Source organism: Heteronotia binoei, chromosome 14 (genome assembly GCF_032191835.1).
Source record: "Heteronotia binoei isolate CCM8104 ecotype False Entrance Well chromosome 14, APGP_CSIRO_Hbin_v1, whole genome shotgun sequence".
NCBI lineage: Eukaryota > Metazoa > Chordata > Lepidosauria > Squamata > Gekkonidae > Heteronotia > Heteronotia binoei.
In genome coordinates, this window is record NC_083236.1 from 32,575,772 (window position 1) to 32,596,905 (window position 21,134).

Here is a 21,134-nt window from a genome sequence, read left to right on the forward strand (position 1 = left end):
TGTGCTGCGCCTCCTCCGCCGCCCGGGCAAGGGTTAAGGCGGCTGCCTAGGAACGGCCTCGCCCTCCTCTCGGCTCCGGGGACTTGGGCGCCGCCGCGTGGCCCAGCCCAGCCCAGCCCGCCGCCTCCTGCGTCCCGGACGACGCGCCTGCCTGCCTGCCTGCCAGCCCGCCCGACGACGCCCGCCCGCCCGCCTGCCCAGCTCCCGTCTCTCGCTCTCCCGCGGGGGCGCCCGCCCAGGCCAGCCGCGCCGACGATGGCCGACTTCCCGGCCAAAGTGAGCACCCGCACCAGCACCCCCGCCGGGGCGCACGGAGGCTCCGGCCGCGCCGCCTCCCTCGACCTCGACTTCCTGCGCTCCCCCTTCGGCGTCCTGATGATCGTCGAGATCGTGAGTAACCGGGACGGGGACGGGGAGGGGGCCCGACGGCGGCTGGGTCCAGCGATGGAGCCCCTTGAATCAGCCCGCAATGGAAAAGCTCAGCAGGGCTAGTAGCTAGCCCCGTCCACCCTCAACCTAGAGCAGGGCTGGCCTAACTGTGGCTCGGGAGCTGCGCGTGACTCTTTCACACCTTTTTGTGGCTCTCGAAGCCACATCCCCACCCCATTGGCCGGCCAGTTGGAGAAGGGATTGAAGTGAAAGTTGCTTTCTTGCCCCCTCTTTGCCTTCCCTCCCTCGCGGCGCTCAAACACCTGACCTTCATGATGTCTTGTGGCTCTCAGACATCTGACCTTTATTCCATGTGGCTCTTACATTAAGCAAGTTTGGCCACCCCTGACCTAGAGGAAGCCCTGGCAAGGGCACGCCACACCCGGCTCATCTCTCACTTGGCACGGGGGTTGACTCCTGGGCCCATCTTTTGCTCCCGCTTCCAGCCATGTTGCCTCCTCCTGGCTATGGAGGACTCTCTCTAGCTGTTGCTGTAATTGGGGTGGTGGGGTGGTGGTAAGGGGATCCCTGGAGCCTCCTCCCGCCCCCAGTCTGAGCTACTGTTCACACAGTTCCATAAGGTCTGCCAGTGGAGGAAATAGTCCTGGGGCAGCAGCGCCCACACCTGCCCGGTTCCCGTTTGCCTGGAAAGGGGGGGGGCAGGGACAGTGGCTAGCAATTTTCTGGAAGAGCCCCACAACTTTTGGACTGAGGTCCCCTGTCCCAGCCCTTGCTGCAGCCCAACAGATTTGGTTTTCCCTGCTCTGGTTCCTGCACAAAAAAAAGGATTCGGCAATATAGGTCCCCACTGAAGATGTACCTGGTTGTAGCAGAAGCTGAGAGCAGTGGGGGAAGTGGGTGGGGAATGAGAGGGAGGAAAAGAGGAGTCTGAGATTGTTCCAGGTGAAAGGGAAGGAGATAGGACTGGTGTCAGAGCTGGGCAAAGGATGCCAGAGACACTGAAAGGAGAATGAAGGGCAAGTTTGGATGAGAGCATTTTGCCCCCTTCACCTTCTCCCCCTCCTTTAAGGAGAAGTTGTTAAAATCCTCCCTCCCTTAACAATTAAACCTACAGGAGCCAGGCAAGACAAAAACTCCTTTTGTACCCTGTGAATTCATGAGGTCGCGGTAAAATTGGAAGCCACACGCAGGCCCCCGTGTCACAGATGTGGAAGGTCAGCTGTAGAAGCTGGGAGGGACTGTGTTATGTACTGGACTTGTTTGGCAGGAAACCCAGTGTTTAACAGACTGAGAGGAGAAGGGAGACCCCAGCCCACACAGGGTGAGGGGGGATGCTTCCAGGTAATTTCTCAAGAAAGGGCGGTTCCTCATTTTCAGTGTTTTGGGCTTGTAAAGAGCACTGCCAAACATGTGCAGAGTGCTCCTGTCTCTCCACTCTCCACAATATGTGTGAAAGAGCCTCATGTGGCTCCCGAGCCTTAGTTTGGCCACCCCTGATATATATCTAAACCATCTATGAAGATTAGCACCTATAAAGCCAATCCAGTTTCTTTATCTCAACTAATGAAAGGAGGATGGGGAGGGGCAGTTGGGCCCTTGAGTTTTGCAATAGCCAGAACAGCTCTGACGGACGCTTTCACTCAGTGCTTGGAAGCTCTGCAGGGCTTGACAAGGGTTGTATTTGGATGGGAGACCACCAAGGAAGACGGAGGTTGCTATGCAACAGCACACTGCCTCTGCTCATCTCTTCTCTTACCTTGGAAACCCCACAGCCCTGGAATTGGCAGTTTGATGGCTCACACTTATTATATCTGAAAGGTGCAGAAGGAAAGGAGGGGAGGTCCTTCTGCTGTTTTTCACACCTTGACTGGGGGGCACTTTGTATGATGTTGTATATATCTTTTACCCCAACCCCTTCCTCCAAGAAGTTAAAGGTTGCTTACAGGGCATCGCACCCACCCCATCCTGTTTTATCCTCTTGGTATCCCCCCTCAAAAAAAAAAAAGGTGGCTTAAATTAACCTATCAAAGTTAACCTATTGAATGACTTTGAGCCAGTAGCTGATTTATGTGCATTGCAGCCAGGTCAATATTCTCTTGCATACTCCTGCGCTTTGCAAATATGTAAAAAAGCATGTGTATTTTAAAAGTGAGTTTTAAAGGGCTGCACATGGCAGGCAGTATCCAGTTGGCTGGTGCTCTCTGTCACCTGTGCCCGGGTTGGGAGAGTGGTGGCATCTCTAAGCAGAGGGAGGAATGCTCCGCCTGTCCATCTCCCTTCTGCTCCCTCCCCTCATTTTGGAAGGGAAGTTGGGAAGGAAGCTTGCCAGCTGGGTGGTTTAAGGGGACTGGCCTGGCCTCCGGGATGCTAGTTGCTGAGGAAGAAGAAGAGGAAGGAGGAGGAGGAGGAGGAAGAAAAAGAAATTGGATTAATACCCCAACATTCACTTGGAGTTTCAGAGTGGTTTACAATCTCCTTTTCCTTCCCCTCCCCACATCTGTCACCCTGTGAGGTGGGTGGAGCTGAGAAAGCTCTGAGATAACTGCTTTTGAGAGAACACCTCTATGACTGACCCAAAGTCACCCAGCTGGCTGCATGTGGAGGAAGAAAGGGGAATCAAACCCAGTTCTCCCAGATTAGTCTTCTACTCTTAACCATGACATCAAACTGGCTCTCAAAGTTTATGAGATGGAAATAAGGACACGGAGTTCCAGTCTCAAAGGATTAATGGGCATGGCTTAATGGTTGTTCTCTAAGGCTGGAGAATCCCTAGCTCAGAATTCTCAGCACTGCTTCCGAAATTCCAGGAGCTGTTTTGGGGGAAGCCGTTTTTGAGGACCTGTTCAATGTCTCTGATGAAGTAAGGCCCTAGTCTGCACAAGCTGGTGCTTGAATAAGACATTTGCTAGTCGTGAAGAAGCAATAAGACTTCTGTTTGTATTAGCTGTGACAGGCAAAGGTGGCTACCCCCTCTGGTACACTTTGCTCGTCTGTGTTTCTCATAAAGGGAAATCACATCAGCAATGAAGAAGCAACAGGCTTGCAGGCTTCGTTTGGTCTTTCTTCCACAGTGTTTGTGCTCCCTCCCATTCCACCCCACTTGCCACTATGAGACCTGTTTGCTGTTCCCTCCCCCTCCCACAATGATGTGTTTGACTGACACTTTTGCGACTTGCCGATGGGATGTGTTCTCTTTGGTTCAGAACAGCCAGTGATGGGGGGGTTGGCATTTCCATATCCAGGGGCATGGAAGCAAGTGCCAGAACCTCCTCAAGGAGCGCATGTTTAAACTCCCAGACTCGAGGCAGGCAAGCGGGAAGACCAGTGTGATGCAGTGGTTAGAGTGTCAGATTAGGATCTGGAAGACCCCAGTTCGAATCCCCACTCTGCTATGAAAGCTCACTGGGTGATGTTGAACAAGCTGTTGTCTTTCTGCCTTGCCTACCTCACAGAGCTGTGGTAAGGATAAAATGGAGGAGAGGAGAATGCTGCTGTAACTTGCTTTAAGTGCCCATTGGGAGGAAAGCAGGGTATAAATAGGTAGAAAAGGAAATCCCTGGGAAGGGGATTGCTCAGGAACATTTAACAGGGTAATGTGCTCCTGGTCGGTTTCATCCCATCTAGGCAAAGCTTTGTCTTTCTTGAGCCAATGTGTTTTGTTGGCACAATATGGACTGATGTCTGCTTGTTGCTTGGTTTCAGATGTATCTTTTTAAAGTGATGCCAAGCCACTTTGAGCACAAGGTGCAATGGGACACAAACCAAAACTGAAGGAATGAACTCATCCCCATCCCCCTGCCCCCTGCAGACAGTAGCCATAGTTGATAAAGATCAAGTGTCTGATGTTTGTCTATCACTGACGAGTGCTGTCTCAGAAATACCATGTGGCCCTGTTCCGGCTTCTGGTGCTTTGGTGACCTACCACACTTCTCTGCCGTCCCCTGGTCTGCAAACAACCTCAGAGCAGGTTCTGGGAAATGCATGAAGTCTTGGAAGGATGCCAGGGCTACTTTTTGAATAGCCTTTTGTGCGGAAAGGCTCACTCATAAAGGACTTCGTCGGGGCTGCCTCCCACCCACCCGCATGTCTCCCACCTTGCTTGTCTGTCCTTCCCCTTTCTGCTCATGAGCCCTCCCACTGCCAAAGCTCACAGCTGCCTGCAGCCTCTTCCTCAGGGGTGTCGGGCAATGCGGGTAGCAGAGACATGCTGTGTGTGGAGAACTACTGAATGAGCATGTGAGTGTTTTGAGGGGGGCATTGGGAACAGTTGGCTCACCTAAAAATCCTGGGCCCTTATGCTCCCTTCTAAGCTGTGGAGTCTTGTGAGCAAAAATCGTACTTGGCAAGCTACTGGCATTAAAGTTGTGAGCAAGCAATTTGGCTACTGCATAAATTAGTTTGCTCTGGGGTCATCCTTCCTGACCTAGGCAACAATGTGTGAGCTAGAGGTGAAAAAAACTGTGAGCTAGCTCACACTAACTCAGGTTAGAGGGAACACTGGCCCTGGCAGCTCCCCCAGATTTAGTTTGTTACAGGTTAGCTTTAGCTATAAGGATAACAAGATGTATTGTAATAGAAAATAAAAATCATGTAGCAAATTGGGACCAGGAGCAGGGTCTTTTCAGTGGTAGCACTCCAAGTGGGGAATGCCCTCCCCTTAGCAAACAGAGCTGGATGATGACACACTGTCTTTCATGCCTTATCCGGATGGGTCTCATGTTTCTCAGTATAGCCTTTCTTGTAGTCAAAAAAGAGACATCCCTACCTCTTTCTTCTGTAGAAACACTGGTATGATCCAATCTTGTGTTTCATAAGTCATTGGAGAATGTTTAGACTGATGGGAAGGAGTACCGGTACTTTACATAAATAAATAAAATGCATGTTTTGGGCACTGGATAGTGTTAGATTTCAAAACTTTTACAATCTGGTTACTATCACATCTTGCTTCATGGATCTATACAGAACCGTCAGTTGTGGAATTAAGGCAGGCCATGTGTACATCTAACAGAAAACTGAATTTGTTTCTTCATTCCTGATTCATGCTTCCCAGTTCCTTGTTTGTGAATCCAACCATAAATATTGATTCAGAATGGAGAGCTTTTCAATATCATGAATGTTTAAGGTTGGATTCACAAAGAGGGCAGTGGGAACTTCGGCCTTGTTTTTGCACATGGAGAAGGAACTTTTGGGTCTGTGTGTGCGGGATCTCCCCTGATATGAAAATTTGGAGTGTTGCAAGTTATCACAGAGTACTTCTATTTTCAGCACTGAAATGCTGAAGACTGTGTTTCTCCATAAAGCAAAGGGGATAAAGAGGGGGAAGGGTTTGTAGAAAAAGCCCAGCAGGAACTCATTTGCATATTAGGCCACACCCCCTGACACCAAACCAGCTGGAACTGCATTCCTGTGTGTTTCTGCTCAAAAAAAGCCCTGGGAATAAAGACATACATTACAGAGAGACAAAGAAAGCTGAATATTCTGGTGTCTGAAGAAGTGTGCATGCACACAAAAGCTTATACCCAGAATTAAACTACATCAGTTGTAAAGGTGCCACTGGACTCAAACTTTGTTCTATTGGTGTGTATCCCTGCATAGTCAGATCCCCAGGGACCTGTCCTGCAACAGCCCTGCTAAGCGCTCCTTCTCCCCTATACAGTCTCTTGGCCACGGTCCCTGCCACCCCTGATCTTTTCCTCTCTTGGCAGATGTCCGTCCCAGAGCACAGGCCCAGCCCCCTTGCTTGGCTTGTGACAATGCTGCTTGGGGGTTGGAAGAGGGACAAGCGTGGGAGTTGCAGGCACTCAGACTATGCCAGCCATGCAAACAATCCGGAGAAGCACAAATGAGAGATGGGACAGAGGAGCGGAGTGTTTGGTGTGTCAGGCAGGGTCACTATTGCCCCTCAAAATTGGTGGAGGTGGAGCCAGTGTTCACAGGATGCACAAGAGTGGGTACAAAGGAGGGAATAGAGGTGACTTGAAGGTACTGTTTTTGCATTCAGAAAACCCAATGGGGTCACCATAAGCTGGCTGTGACTTGATGGCACTTTCTGCCATCAAGCTTTTCAAGGCTGAGCTCTACTTGGGTTCTTCTGGCTGTCTATCTACAGAGTGCTTTCGAAAAACATGAAGGAGGGGATGATGGGGAATGTAGTCCTCTGTATCATGTCCAGGTTTTCTGTCCTGCTATGGTTTCTGCAAACATAGATCTTGTAGGTTTTTGTTGGGATTTAAAAGATCTGTGCAAAAGTCTACAAAAGTGTTTAGTAGCTGGCCAGTCTGTCTACACATACACTTATTAGCCATAGAGGTCTAAAAAGAAGAAAATCTGTGTGAAGTTTCTGTGTTTATTTATCTATTTTATTCTGTAGGCTTCTATTCCGCCCCACAACCGGGCTCAAGGCGGATCACAGCATATAATAGTAACAATACATAGCTATAAAACAGAATTAAAATACCACATTAAAATTAAACAGTAAAAACAATAACCAATAAATAAAATGCACCATCGGCGAAAAAGGCACATGTCAAGTAGCCAGTTATAAGCCCACATTTAACTGATGGTGATAGCGCTACGATAAGGTACGATGTCACCATAAGGATACGATGTCCCCACAAGGGAGACTTGGCCACCTGAAGGCCTTTTTAACTTGCCCTAATTAAGTCTGATTACACAGATTTACTTTAAAATACAAACACAAAAAAGCCTGACTGGAGAAGGAAGGAATGAATGTTTGTAATGATTACTCCATTGTTATGTTAGAAGTGCACCTCACTGCTAAGTATAGCTGCTGGTTCTTATTTATTTTAATTTACTTCCCTTATACCCTGCCTTTCTCAACAGTGAGGGCCCAAAGTGGCAAACATCACAGCCATTTTATCTGGGTGAACTGATCTCTATCTCCTGGAGATCAGTTGTAATAGCAGGAGATTGCCAATCATCACCTGGAGGTGACGTAGGGTTGCAACCCTACAAGTAGAGCCTTTTTTCCCCCCAGGGGGTGACTAAATACAGAGCTGGCCAGAGGCAGATGTGATTTCTGGAGATCAGTTAAAATAAATGGGAGATTCCCAGGCCCCACCTGGAGGTTGGCAACCCTAAGTAGGATTTCCTGCCGCAAGGTATGAGAGCCCGATGCATTCTAGTCCACAAAGGATTGTGCTGGAACAAAACTTATCAAGGTGTAATGTTTCTTTTGGCCACTACAGGTTACTACAGCTACCCCCAGACTGAAAACAGATGGCTCATTTGAAATTTAATCTTCAGTATACCACAAAAATGGCTTTGAACCACAATGTGACTGTCTGCCCCACATCTTGAAATCTGTAATGGTTCCCCCCCCCCCCTCACAGTCCACTGCCATAATCGGCACCTCAGGTCTGCCACCTCTCTGAGGTGAATTCACCTTTGTGAATTGCCAAGAGCAGCTTTTCAGCTGTGTGCCTTTGACCTCATGAATGGACTGCTCTGGTTTTCTTCTTCTTGTTCTGTTTTTTTTAAAAAACACACAACTATTGTGGGATTTGGAAATGGCTGACATAAAAGAAAGCATTGTCCACACCGAAGGAACAGCAGGGACTCTGGGAGCTGGAGCGTTTGTGTTGGGGACAAACAATGTCTTTTCTTTTCTTTTTTTGGTTCAACAGCGTTTCTTTCATGGGCACAAGCAATGAAGACTTTTGTAGAGTCACCGGTGGTGAATCAAGAACCCAGGCAGCTGCTTTAGTGGCATCCTCCTCCTTCTCATCAGCTAGGGTTGCCAACTCCAGGTGGGGCCTGGAAAATTTCTGGTGTTAAACCAATCTTCAGGTTACAGATATTAGATTGCCTGGAGAAAATGGCTGCTTTGGAGGGTAGATTATATATCCTGCTGAGGTTCCTCTTCACCCAGAACCTAGCCTTCAGGCTCCTGCCCCCCAAACTGCCAGGAATTTTGCAACTTGGAGTTGACAACTGTGCAGTAGCCATTTGAATAGATTTGAGCTGATCACAAGCAAGGGCTCTTGGCACTAGAGAGGGGGAGTTGAGAATGGGGGGGGGCAACCACCTCCTGACTGTGAGCAAAGGGGAGCGAGACTTGGGCTGTGTGGCTCCTGTTGCTTCAGTGAGACTTGGATTTGAGGCAGAATCCAGTCCCAAGACATCAGTTCCAGTGACTGACTCTTCTCCTCCTCCTCCTCCTCCATGACCCCATTGAACACACAACGCTGAGTTCTACTGATTCAGACCATTGGTCTTTCTAGATCAAGCCTATCTAAACTTGCTGGTGGCAGCTCCCCAGGGTCCATTCATTCCTGTTAAGCAAAACCAGGAAATAGAGCAGGTGATATTTTAGGGTAACAGCAAAGGAAGCTAGCTGATCAGTGCTGTATGCACTCTACTTCTATGCAAACTCTGCTGTGCAGACAGGGTTATTTTCCCTTTCTTTCTTAGAACTCAGCCCTGGTTTTGGCCCTTTGTATGAGGATGGTTGGTTCAAATGATGACTGAACGCTTGAAGGCATGAAGTTGCCTTGTACCAAGTGAGACCACTAGTGTCTGCTTGGCTCTGACTGGCAGCAGCTCTCCAAGGTCCTGACGTCCTAGTCATGGACTTTCACATCACTTACTGCTTGAGCTGTTTAACTAGAGATATCAGGGATCAAACATGGGATGTTCTGCAAGCCATGAAAATGCCATGTCACTGAGCCATGGCTCCTGTCCACAGATCTGGCCATCAGCCTTGCCCATCTAACCATGCAAAGGGGTGGGGGTGGTATGTTTTCCTATAAGAAACCCACTACTCAAAAGAGCTGCAATGCATTCTCTTTCTTTTAATGAAACATTGTTAACTTGGTTGCAGTACTAAGAGAAAATGCTTTTGACCCCTCCCTCCCCTAGGTGCTGTAATCCTTGACCCCGGCTTCATGTTTTTTTTAATTGGGAGATTCTGTCTCAGACTTTGCTGATTTGCCTTGGCTCCCAGCCATTCTGCCAGTTACCAAGGGGTGCCAATCCCTTAGCTTCCCCTGTTGGGTCACAATCTTCTATGAGCTTCCCCAGTTGGGTCACACTCTCTTATCAGCTTCCCCTATTGGATCACAATCCCCTGTAAGCTTCCCCTGCTGGAACACAATCTCCTATCAACTTCCCCTGTTGAGTTACAATCCCCTGTAAATTTCCCCTGTTGAATCACAATTCCCTATAAGGTTCCCCTGTTGGGTCACAATCCCCTATAACAGGGGTGGCCAAACTATGGCTTGGGAGCCAGATTTGACTCTTGCACACATATGATGCAGCTCTTGAAGCCTCCACCACCCTTTTGGCAAGCATGGAGAAGGCATTTGTCTCTTTAAGTTCCTTTTCCAAGCCAAGCCAGCCACCTTTAGGGGCTTGGAGAATGCATTTATAGTTAAAGTGGATGTCTTTCCACCTCTCCCTCCCCATCTATCTATAAGACACCTAATGGAGTAAGACAAAGAATCAAGAACCAATATGAAGACACCTAATAGAGTAAGAGAAAGAATTAAGAACCAAAATGAAGCTGGACCACCTATGTAAGAAATTTTATAGCACCATTTTAAAGCTCTAACTTAAAAATTGTTTTATATGTGTTTTAATTTTATAATCATAACATATTGTACTGCTGTGTTATGACTGTGAGCCGCCCAGAGTCCGTATATGGAGTGGGTGGCATACAAATTTTAAGTAAATAAATAAAAAAAAACTATGTGCTTTCTTTTCACCTTTCTCTCTCTCTCTCTCTCCTTCCCTACCTGTCTTTCTCTTTGCCTCCCTCCCTCCATCTAGCCTCTCTCTCCCCCCCTTTTATCTTTCTTTCCACCTCTCTCCTTCCTTCTCTCTCTCATTTATTTTTCTGTTGAGGGAGCTAGAGAATGCTTGCCAAAATATACCACTTTCAAGAAAAAAAATTCAGGAAACAAATGGTTTTAGTTATCTAGTAGTTCAGTTTATAACCATCAAAGATCAGGTAAAAATTGAAATGAGTAAGATGTGCCAGCACCTCAAAGTTACTTTTATTCTTACCTGATGCTCTCTTGCTGTCTCTATATGAATGATATATAATTGTACATTAAATCAGACGGCAGTGTGGTTGGAATCTTGGGAGCTGGCAGGTCAGAGCAAGTCCAGCTGGATTCATGTCTTATGGCTCTCAAACATCTCACATTTATTCTATGTGACACTTATGTTAAGCAAGCTTGGTTATCCCTGCACTATAAGCTTCCCCTGTTGGGTCAGAATCCTCTATCAGCTTCTCCTGTCAGGTCACAATCCCCTACCAATGGTAGCTCTCCAGATGTTTTTTGCCTACAACTCCCATCAGCCCCAGCCATTGGCCATGCTGGAGTTGTAGGCAAAAACATCTGGAGAGCTACCGTTGGCCACCCCTGCCCTACCAGCTTCCCCTGTTGTGTCCAGTGTTCTCTCTAAGCTGAGTTAGCATGAGCTAGTTCACAGATTTTTAGCCTCCAGCTCACACATTTTTGTATCAGCTCTGGAAAAATGGCCCTAGAGCACACTGATTTATGCAGTCGCTCACAACGTGAATGCCAGTAGCTCACAAAGTAGAATTTTGGCGCACAAGACTTCACAGCTTAGAGGGAACATTGGTTGTATCATTACCCCCTCTAAGCTTCACCTGTTGGATCACAATCCCCTGCAAGGTTCCATTGTTGTATTACAAGCCCTTGTAAGGTTCCTCTGTTGGGACACAATCCCTTGTAAGCTTGTAACCCTTTAAGTTCTCATTTTGGGTCACAGTTCCCTTTAAGCTCTCCCTGTTGGGTCACAATTCCTTAGCTTCCCCTATTGAGTCACAATAAGTGTTCCTTCTAAACTGAGTTAGCGTGAGCTAGCTCACAGATTTTTAGTCTCCAGCTCACACATTTTCGTCTTAGCTCAGGAAGAATGACCTCAGAGAACAATAATTTATGCAGCAGCTCACAACTTTAATGCCAGTAGCTCACAAAGTGGAATTTTTGCTCACAAAATTCTGCAGCGTAGAGGGAACATTGGTCACAATCTCCTTTATGCTTCCCCTGTTGGGTCACAATCCCCTATCAGCTTCCCCTGTTGGATCACAATCCCCAACCAGGTTCTCTTGTTGGATCACAATCCCCTATCAGAATCCCCTACAGTCACAATCCACTGTAAGCTTCCTTGGTTGGGTCATAATCTCCTCTAAGATCCCCCTGTTGGGTCACAATCCTCTAGCTTTCCCTGTTGGGTCACAATCACCTATAAACTTCCTCTGTTGGGTCACAGTCCCCTATTAGCTTCCCATATTGGATCAAAATCCCTTACTTTCCACTGTTTGGTCACAATCCCCTATGAACTTCCCATGTTTTGTCACAATCCCTTATAAGCTTCACCTGCTGGATCACAATCCTTAGTAAACTTCCCCTGTTGGGTCACAATCCCCTATAAACTCCCCCTGTTGGGTCACAGTCCCCTGTAAGTTTCCCTTGTTGGGTCACAATCCCCTATACACTTCCTCTGTGGGGGCACAATCCCCTATTAGCTTCCCATGTTGGGTCACAATCCCCTATAAGCTTCCTCTGTGGGATCACAATCCCCTATAAGCTTCCCCTGTTGGGTCACAATCCCCTATTTCCACCTGTGGAATCACAGTCTCCTATAAGCTTCCCCTGTTGGATCACAATTCTGTGTAAGCGTCCCCTGTTGGGTCACTGCCAACTCCCACCAGCCAGTACCAAGCAAGGAGCACAGTGGGAGCCTGGAGAGCAGACTACAAGTTCAGTGGAGGGCCAGCCATGTCCTTGTTGAGAAGGATGTGACTGGTGGTGTGTGTGTGTGGGGGGGTGCATTCTGCTTCATGCACGCACACTCCAGATAGGCAGAACAATGGGCTCCAGGGACAGATCCCATTTCTTTGAGGAGGTAGGAATAGGCTGTGGTGGCTGAGTAACCATGGAAACCGACACCCAGGAGTTGCGTACTGGTGCTTGGGGAAGAAATCAGAGCAGCCTCCCGGCTGTGGCCTGTTTGGCACATTTCAACCTGAAGAATCCCTGATGCTGTGACCTCCTGCATCAGCTGCTATAATGCTCGCTTTCTCTCTGGGGCCAGGATTAGGCCTGGTCTACAGAAACACACATGCAGGGTCTTGACCTGGATGGCTTCAGCTAGCTCGTTCTTTTCAGATTTTTGAAGCTAGGCAGGATCAGCCCTGGTTAGCACTTGGATGGGAGACCGCCCAGGTAGAGTGGGATCGCCTACACACCAGCAGACAATGGCAAATGACTGCTTTTTGTCTCTTGTTTTTCAAAGACATGAGGGGATCACTGTAAGTTGACTGCTATTCCATGGTACTTCCCACCACCACACATAGAAGAGGACGGGGAGGGGGGTGAGATATAATTCTGTGCAATAGGCAGGGGATACCATTCCTGAATGCACCCAGGAATCCCTTCAATAGTAATCTCCACCCTAACATGTCTGAGAAAAAAAAGTTGTAGCCCAACTCTTTTGTTGTGTAGACAGAGTGTGAAAAATGGTATCCCCCCACATGAAGAGTGAAATGGTAGTGTCTATTTTATTACAGCACCCCCCCCACCCCCCGGACTCTATCACCTCATTTTCTGACCTGTGTTGATCAGGGTGTATACAAATAATTTTAATGTAAAACAGTTTGGACAGCATGTGCAGTTACCATGAGAGTATATCCATGGCATACTGTGTAAACTTTTCATAACTGCACATCACATGAGGTAACAGTAGCAATTTTGGGGGGTAATTTTTGAATTCTGTATGGGATTATTATGTACATTTGTAATATAACAACTTGACTTTTGATAATTCCAGAAAGCAACACTTGGCTTTAAAGAAAATCTTTATTCATATATTTACTCCTAGATGTGTGTTGCTTTATAATAGTAATACTAACCACTTAGGAAGGCCCTAGGGGGCTGAAACTGGTATGGTTTATCAGCCATAAGATATATCCATCAATTGTATAAGTGTAACTATTATCTCTGTATGTAAAAAGTTTTAAGAATCTGATATTTGAACCATTCCTTTAAACCTATTTTATCTTTTTCTAAACTGTACACCAGAATAAATATTTGTATTTTTATAATAATTTATTTTGAAGAAGATGATATTGGATTTATATCCCACCCTAGTCTGAATCTCAGTGTCTCAGAGTGGTCACAATCTCCTTTACCTCCCCCTCCCCCCCACAACAGACACCCTTTGAGGTAGGTGGGGCTGAGAGAGCTGCCCATTCAAGGACAACTCCTAGGAGAGCTATGGCTGACCCGAGGCCATTCCAGCAGCTGTCAGTGGAGGAGTGGGGAATCAAACCCGGTTCTCCCAGATAAGAGTCCACACACTTAAGTTAACCACTACACCAAACTGGCTCTTGACAGCTAGACCCTCATATATCAGCTATATCTTGGGCTGAGCCCCCTTTCCTTTCTTGGGAGAAGGACCAGGTGGGGTAAAACACATACTAAATAATAACACCACCATTTTCTTCTTGTGTTCTGCAGGTGTTGGGCTGTTTGGTCTGGACCCTCATTGCGGACACGTACTACCAGCCCTACCCTTCTTACGGCTGGGTGATGTTTGTCGCTGTCTTCTTCTGGATGGTGACAGTCATACTCTTTGCAATGTATCTTTTCCAGCTGCAGCTGAAGCTCTACATGATCCCTTGGCCCATTGTGGTGAGTACTTGAAGTGTTCTGCATCAAGACTAAAATGGATTGAGCCCATTTTTCCAGATAGTGGCCAACTCACAGTCCAAGACAATAAACTCATAGAAAAATTGTTTTTTTTCTACTGCAGAAAGTTCCTAGAGCTCAAGTTCTTTCAGTGTGCAGAATAGTACAGGTCATCTTTGCATATTAGAGTCCATTTATCTTGGGATTTGCGAAGGAAAGAAGGTGATTGCATGCATCTCCTTTGCCGGTGAGGAATAACACAAAGACAGGAAAAGAACAATAAAAACTTATTTCACATCAGGAAAGGACTGTTTTAGCAGCCTATGAGCAGGCTGTTCTGCATCATGTGTCCTGAGACTACAATTCCCAATATATATAAAGGCAGCACATAAAGACAGCCCTGGCCTGGTTCTCACTAACTCTTTGAAACTAAGCAGGGTCAGTTCTTGTTAGTACTTGGATGGGACACCCCCAAGGAAGTCCAAGGTTGCAACCTAGAAGCACTTGCCACCACCAAGATCTTAGAGAATATTGCAAAGTCCGCATTGTAAAGATGGCACGAATGGAACCGCTAGAATTCCTCACACAGGCCAGTGATGATCTCAAAGGCTTAAGATCTCTGCTTAACATGCTGAACAGCCCTTTCCATCACCACATGAACCTAAGTTGCCAACCTCCAGAGGAAGCCTGGAGATCTCTCAGAATTACAACTGATTCTCAACTACAGAGATCAGTTCCCCTGGAGAAGATGGCTCTTTGGAGGGTGGACTCTGTGGCCTTATACCCCACTGAGGTTATTCTTGCACCTTGCAAGAGAGGCAATGCCTTGGATCCTGCCTAGAATTTCCAGACATGCAAGGGAAGGAGGAGGGCAATGAGAATAACAATGCAAACTCTCCCTAAGTGGATATATGCAGAAGTTGCCAATTCTAGCAGCAGCCCAAAATGCTCACCCCCAAATGCTACTCTTGGAGGAGAGAGGCCCCTCAAGAATACCCTGGAGGGGGGCGGGAATCAGAGGTCTCTTGCAGGAGGGAGAAAACTGGCAGCAATCACTCCCTCTCACTTGTGCAGAAATTCTAAGCAGGATCCTAAGAGCATTTCTAAGCAGGGTCTGCTCAGAATTGTAGCAAGTGGGGCTTGTTCCCAGGATGGTGCTCCTAGTTTAGTGGAGAGACAGAAGTGACACAGTTAAAAAAAACAAGGCCCGTCGCTTCCTTCCGAAGAGGAGCAAAATGCCACCCACCTCTGCTTTCTGTTTCTATTGTGACCAGCCAGGCGGCAAGCGCCAGGACTGAACAGTGCTGATATTGTTGCACGTTTCATAACAAGCAAGACTAAAATCTGTGAGGCCGTTTAAGCTTTAGCTGCTACCAGAATTCCAAATCAGAATGAACTTGATGCTTTTAGGGCAAACCACTCAAGCATACTGGACCAGAGAATGTCCTATTCTGAGGTCATTTGGCACACCATGGTGGCTCCCTGCCTGGAGATTTCAGAGAACCCATGATGGTTTTACTGTTCATTTTGAACATTTATATCTTGTGCAATTTCCTCCTCCTTCTCAGAAGTTCCACACTCAGTCTCTCTCTTTCAGACAGAGATGTGGTTAGGAACCTGTCTCTGTCTTTCCTCCTTACTATAAAATATATTAGTTCCCAAATAAGCCTTTATGTATTCTTTAGTCAGGTTCTGCACCCTTGCTGCATTAATTACTCTGCCAATAGTTTTTTGAAAAAACTGACGAATATGGTTGGCATTGATTGGCTAGTGCTTGTAACATCAGAAACTCACTTCCTCCTCCAAATCAGAACTGGGGAGAAAGAGTGTTTGCAATTCCACAATAAGTGCTATCCACATACAGCAGTTCTTCATACTTCCAAACAGGGGTCGTTTTGTAGAAAAATAGGTGGTGGAGCTTGTAGCGTACTGAGACGGGAGACGTTGGTAGGGCAACATGCTTTAATGGAGGCACGTTACAAGAGAGAGAACACGCGGGCCGGGTCCCGCTTATGTACAACTCCAGGAACCTCCCTCCAGACAGGCCAGTCCAATCCTGGCCTGTTGAACTTCCCGCCACAGCTGGTGATTGGCTGGGAGTTCGTGCCCTGCGCTGAGCAGCCCGGGGACAGCCCGGTCGCTCCGCGCAGGGTCGCGCTGGCTGGTTTTATGTTATTGCGTTGTATCGTTATCTCGATACACTACAGAGCTCATCCAGGGATTGTTATGCAGCTGCACCTACTATTCAATGGACAAGGTGGGGAGGAAGAGGGGGAACCCTCAGAAAGGTTCAGGAGGCTGTGCTCCAGTGAGCTCCTGCTGAATCCGAGGCCTACTTCCAAAACACCTTCCCCACCCTGCCCTGAAATCAGTCTTGAGAAGGAAAATGTACCTTTGAACTGAATATGGTGAGGCCGTTTCCAAAGTGACTCAATCATCTTATAACATTTGCCTCTTTCTTCATCCTAAATAAATGTTGGTAGTTTTATTTACATGAATCTGCTCAGTATCCTAACATCTTTCTTTTAGGTAAGCTATTCCTACAAATTCTCTTCATCTGTCCCTACAGGCTTTGCTTTCCAGAGCACTTAACTATCTTTCCAGCATTTTTGCATAAAAACAGAAGAGTCCTGCTGGATCAGGCCAGTGGTCTATCTAGCCCAGCATTTTATCTCACATAGGGGCCAACCAGTTACTATGGAAAGCCAAACAAATAGGGCATAGAGGCCAAGGCCTCCCTGATGTTGCCTCCTGGCATTGATATTCAGAGGTTTACTGCCTCTGTATATGGAGACTCCCTTCAGTCACCGTGATCACTGATGAACCTCTTCCTCCATGAATTCTCTAACACCCAGGAGATGCTCTACCACTGAACCGTCTAACAGCACATTCCTTATTATAGTCACCCATTGAGTAAAGATTATTTCCTTTTTGTTTGTCTTGAATCTACTGCCCATCTGTTCCATTGGATGCTCCTTGAGTTCTAGAATTTTGGAGGAGGGCAGAAAAGTTCACTCCCTCTGCCCCCTCAGAACTTTATAAACCTCCATCATGCCCCCCCTCCCTTTCAAGTCCCAGACTTTTCAGCCTTTCCACATAGGAAAGGTGCTCCAGCCCCTTAATCAGGTATATGAATGTGGTTGGGATACGGCTTCCAACAGATGTCTTGTTATTGCTGAGCAGGGTGGGGGCAGGAGCTTCTCAGGTTTGGAAATGTGCTCTCTCTAAATGCAACTTAAAACAGATCCAGTCTCTTTCAAAGCACTCTCTTTTCTTTCCTCCAGCTAGTGGCCTTCAACGCCGCAGCCTCCGTCTTGTATGCCACGGCTTTTGTAACGAGCGCCACATCTGTTGAGCTTTACTCCTGGCCTCATTCACCGGACTACAACAGAAGAGCTGCTGCCTCGGTAGGTAACCATTTGCAGAGGCCTCTCATTCCACTGGCCTCTGTCCCTGCTGTGTTTGGTGGTTACTCATCAGATCTCCAGTTCTTTCTTTGGTCACTGTCAGGCCTTGCTGCCATCTGCACAAACAAAACGGGGCTGCCTTTCTGGGACATCGTTTGTGTCCTTGTTCAGAGTTGGCAGTGCCAGCAATGAGCTAATGCTCAGAAATTGGAAGAGCAGCTGGAATGACATCTTCTTCCTCCTCTTTCCCCTCTCTGATATGCCACTACCCACCTCTGTGCCAGCCTAGAGATAGCAATAGTGCTCCTCCTTTTGCCATAAAAAAGATACAACCTCTAGTTTTTGAGGGGGAGGGGGAGGGGAATAAGGTACATTTTTAATCTCATTGTCTTGCCTGGTTTTTCATCTGCAGAGTCCCTCCTCTTAGTGCCAGAGGAAAAGACAGATAGGTATATTGCTAGTACTGATAAAATGGGTGCATTTATTTGAGATGAGGCCATGACTCAGTGGTAGAGCATCTCCTTTGCATGCAGAAGTTCCCAGGTTCCACAGCACCTCCAGTTGAAAAGATCAGAGAGTAGTCTGATGGGAAAGATCTCCATCTGGAGATCTGGCAGCTCTTAGAATCAACAAGACTGACCTTTCCAGTGTTGTGTAGGGAGTTGGACTAGATGACCCTTGGGGTCCCATCCAGCTCTACATTTCTAGGGTGAAATTTAGCCCATATAATCCAGACTTGTATGATAGGGAAGTATCCTAGAAGGAACAAAATCCCAAGAAGCATGTTCTCTCAATCCATAGGTAATGGATTCTGTAAATAGAAAGAAAATTGATCTAATACACACCAGCTAAATAAAACCCTTCTGCTTTAATAGACAAATTCCATGCAATGCTTCTCCAGTCTAAGCCCATCAAAATCAGCATTCTTAGGCTGGAGAAACTCTTTGAGTGAATGTGCTGTAACAAAAGATCACCTGTCAGAACAGTAAAGCAAAAGTATGACTAGCTAGAATAGTTTATAGTTTATTGGATTTATATCCCACTCTCCCTGGCAAAGCAGACTGAGAGAGGACAGTCTTTGATATTTTCTACAAATCAAAACTCCTGTGGAAAACATTCCTCTCTTGTCTGTATCCTTACGGGATTCAGAAACTTAAAGAATATAATCATTGATTATATTCACAAAATAGAGGCCCATACCTTGAGGTGTCCTGAATAGCCCAGGCAAGCCCAATATTGTCAGATCTCAGAAACTAAGCAGGGTTGACTTTGGGCAAATACTTGGATGGGAGATCTCCTTGTAATACCAGCAGTTGCGAGGCAGGGGCAGGCTTTATTCAGCCACCTCTCTGAAAATCCTTCAGGCCCCTAGTAGGGGTCAGTCACCAGAAGTCATAGAATCATAGAGTTGGAAGGGACCTCCAGGGTCATCTAGTCCACCCCCTGCATGATGCAGGAAATTCACAAATACCTCCTCCAACATTCACAGGATCCGCATTGCTGTCTGATGGCCATCTAGCCTGTTTAAAAACCTCCAAGGAAGGAGAGCCCATCCCCTCTGGAGGAAGCCTGTTTCACTGAGTCACCATGACTTCGGGTGCACACAAATAAAAAAAAAAAAAGCCAATGCCTTGATTTTAGTGTTTTGGCCATCTTCCAAGAAGATAGGACATGATTCTCCTTTCCCTTCATGAGGTAGGCTTGGTGGATAGGTCCTAGGGTCAAACAAGGTAATGCACATGATGTGAGTCCCCCCCCCCCCCCCCCCAAAAAAAGGGGATGCCTCAACCCAGTTTGCAGATGTATGCCATGTCGGGGAACTAATGTTCTCAAATGCTCTGGGACCAGTTCAGCTTGGGAGCATAACACAGGAGGAAGAAGGAATTGAGTTTTCCCTTCAACACTGTTGTCCTGAGCCAAATTAGGCCCTTGTGTACTTGGGAATGTTCATTCCCAGACACCATGTATGCCTGAAAGTTAGGTTGAAGGATTCCCCAACCTGGCACGTGTAACACGTACTGTCTAGTTTGGCTCCTAGTTTTCAATTTAGATTTCCACATGCTACCTGAAACAATGAACTGGCTGTTCTCGTGTAGTACATTAAAAATACACACACACACAATTTAGCATTTTCTTCCTGTATTTCCTTCTTGTGCATTGAGAGGCCAGATCACCTGAAAGGGTTCTGGGGATAATCGCTAGCCTGTTGCCCACTGAGAATCCCAGCACAGTGGGTTCTCCTGCAACTCCTGATGTGTCAATTCCTTATCCTTCGCAGTTCTTTGCTTGCCTGGTGATGATCATCTATGGGGTCAGTGCCTGCCTCAGCTTTCGAGCCTGGAAAGGATATGGAAGCAACGCAGCAACCAGTCAAGCCACGATTTCTAATCACGCCTAAGAACTGTGGCCCAATCTGAATCAATGTGGGCCAGTGGGATGGCTTTATGGCAGGGCAGCAGCTAACGGGACCTTGGAGTTTGCTCTTGCCCCCTCCTGCTTCCTCATCCAGATATCTTACAGCCTGTACATTATTCTTGGTCCCATCATTAGCATCGCCTGAGCCACAGATGCAGCATATGTTTTAATGCCATCTAGACCCAGATAAGTACCTCTCCCTACTTTTTACTAATTTGCTCTGTGTGCAAGTCCACGGAGAATGAGCCCTTCTCCTCCTGCCTGGCAAGAGATCGCCTCCAGCCTAGTTCACGCAGGCATGCTTGGTTTCGTGCGAGTGAATGGGCCACCCCATATCTATTAGTCACAGAACTTGTGCATCACCTGTTTTTACATCCGTCATGATGTTTTTTGCACACTGCAGTTCATGTGTGCAGTTAAGCCACAGCTTGTGTGAAGCAGCCCTTAGTGGCTCATGGCTGAATGCAAGAAGCATCACCAAGCTAACAGGCCAGTTCCAATTGCAGTGCTACATCTGGGATGTACAAAGATGTAGCGGTGCTACATCTGGGATTCATACATACAGGCTCCCACAAATGTTGAACTCTCCAGTGTGAACCATCCTGCAGTTTCTTGCTTTCTCAAACCACCTTAATTTTCAAGAGCAGGCCAACAGGATCAGAACAAAGGTGTATTTAGCCCCACATCCACAGAATTGTGGTACCCTTGGAATGCCCACTACCGAGACACACTGGCAACATTCTTTTCTCCCTTATGCTGCCTGTGCCACCAGCAATTAGTGTTCAGAGACCCAGTGCCTCCAAGCACAGAGCATGCCTGCACATTGGTTGAGGGCCAGGAGCCACATGGGTGCACCACAGTGAAAAGCCATCAAAGGGCAGTGCTGGAAGCAAAATGTAAACTCTTACTGACATTGGATGGGGTGCCCCATTTCAGCAGGTCTCTGTGAATTAACCCAGAGAATTCCCATCTCCAGGCATGGCCAAGCCAGCACTAAACTCACTAAAACAAGCAAGCCCGTCCTCCCCTTTGGCCACCCACCTGCAGCTTCTTGTGTAAATAATGTACAATTAACTCAAGTGTGTGTAGTACATAGAAGGGATGACACACAGCTTTTCGGTGCAACTATACAAGCAAGTATTTTATTTTATTATGGATTTCTAAAAAAAAAATTGGAAAAAACAAATTCTGTTTTAAATTAAAAGTATCTAAAATGTTGCTTGTTTTTGTCAGAGCT

At 47.0% G+C, this 21,134-nt stretch overlaps 1 protein-coding gene across 2 annotated transcripts; it reads left to right on the forward strand.

Moving 5' to 3' along the window:
• Positions 1-245: 245 nt before the first annotated feature.
• PLLP (plasmolipin) lies at positions 246-21,115 on the forward strand. 2 transcript variants are annotated; one of them, XR_009556186.1, is made up of 5 exons: positions 246-390; positions 13,905-14,078; positions 17,360-17,482; positions 19,761-20,183; positions 20,739-21,115. XR_009556186.1 is itself a non-coding variant. In XM_060253924.1 (4 exons), exons 1-4 carry the CDS (start codon positions 256-258, stop codon positions 19,878-19,880), a joined length of 552 nt encoding a protein of 183 aa, XP_060109907.1. In that variant the 5' UTR covers positions 246-255; the 3' UTR covers positions 19,881-21,115. The 2 variants fall into 2 exon arrangements, 1 of the variants encoding a protein (XP_060109907.1); XM_060253924.1 differs by having other exon boundaries at positions 19,761-21,115.
• Positions 21,116-21,134: the final 19 nt, after the last annotated feature.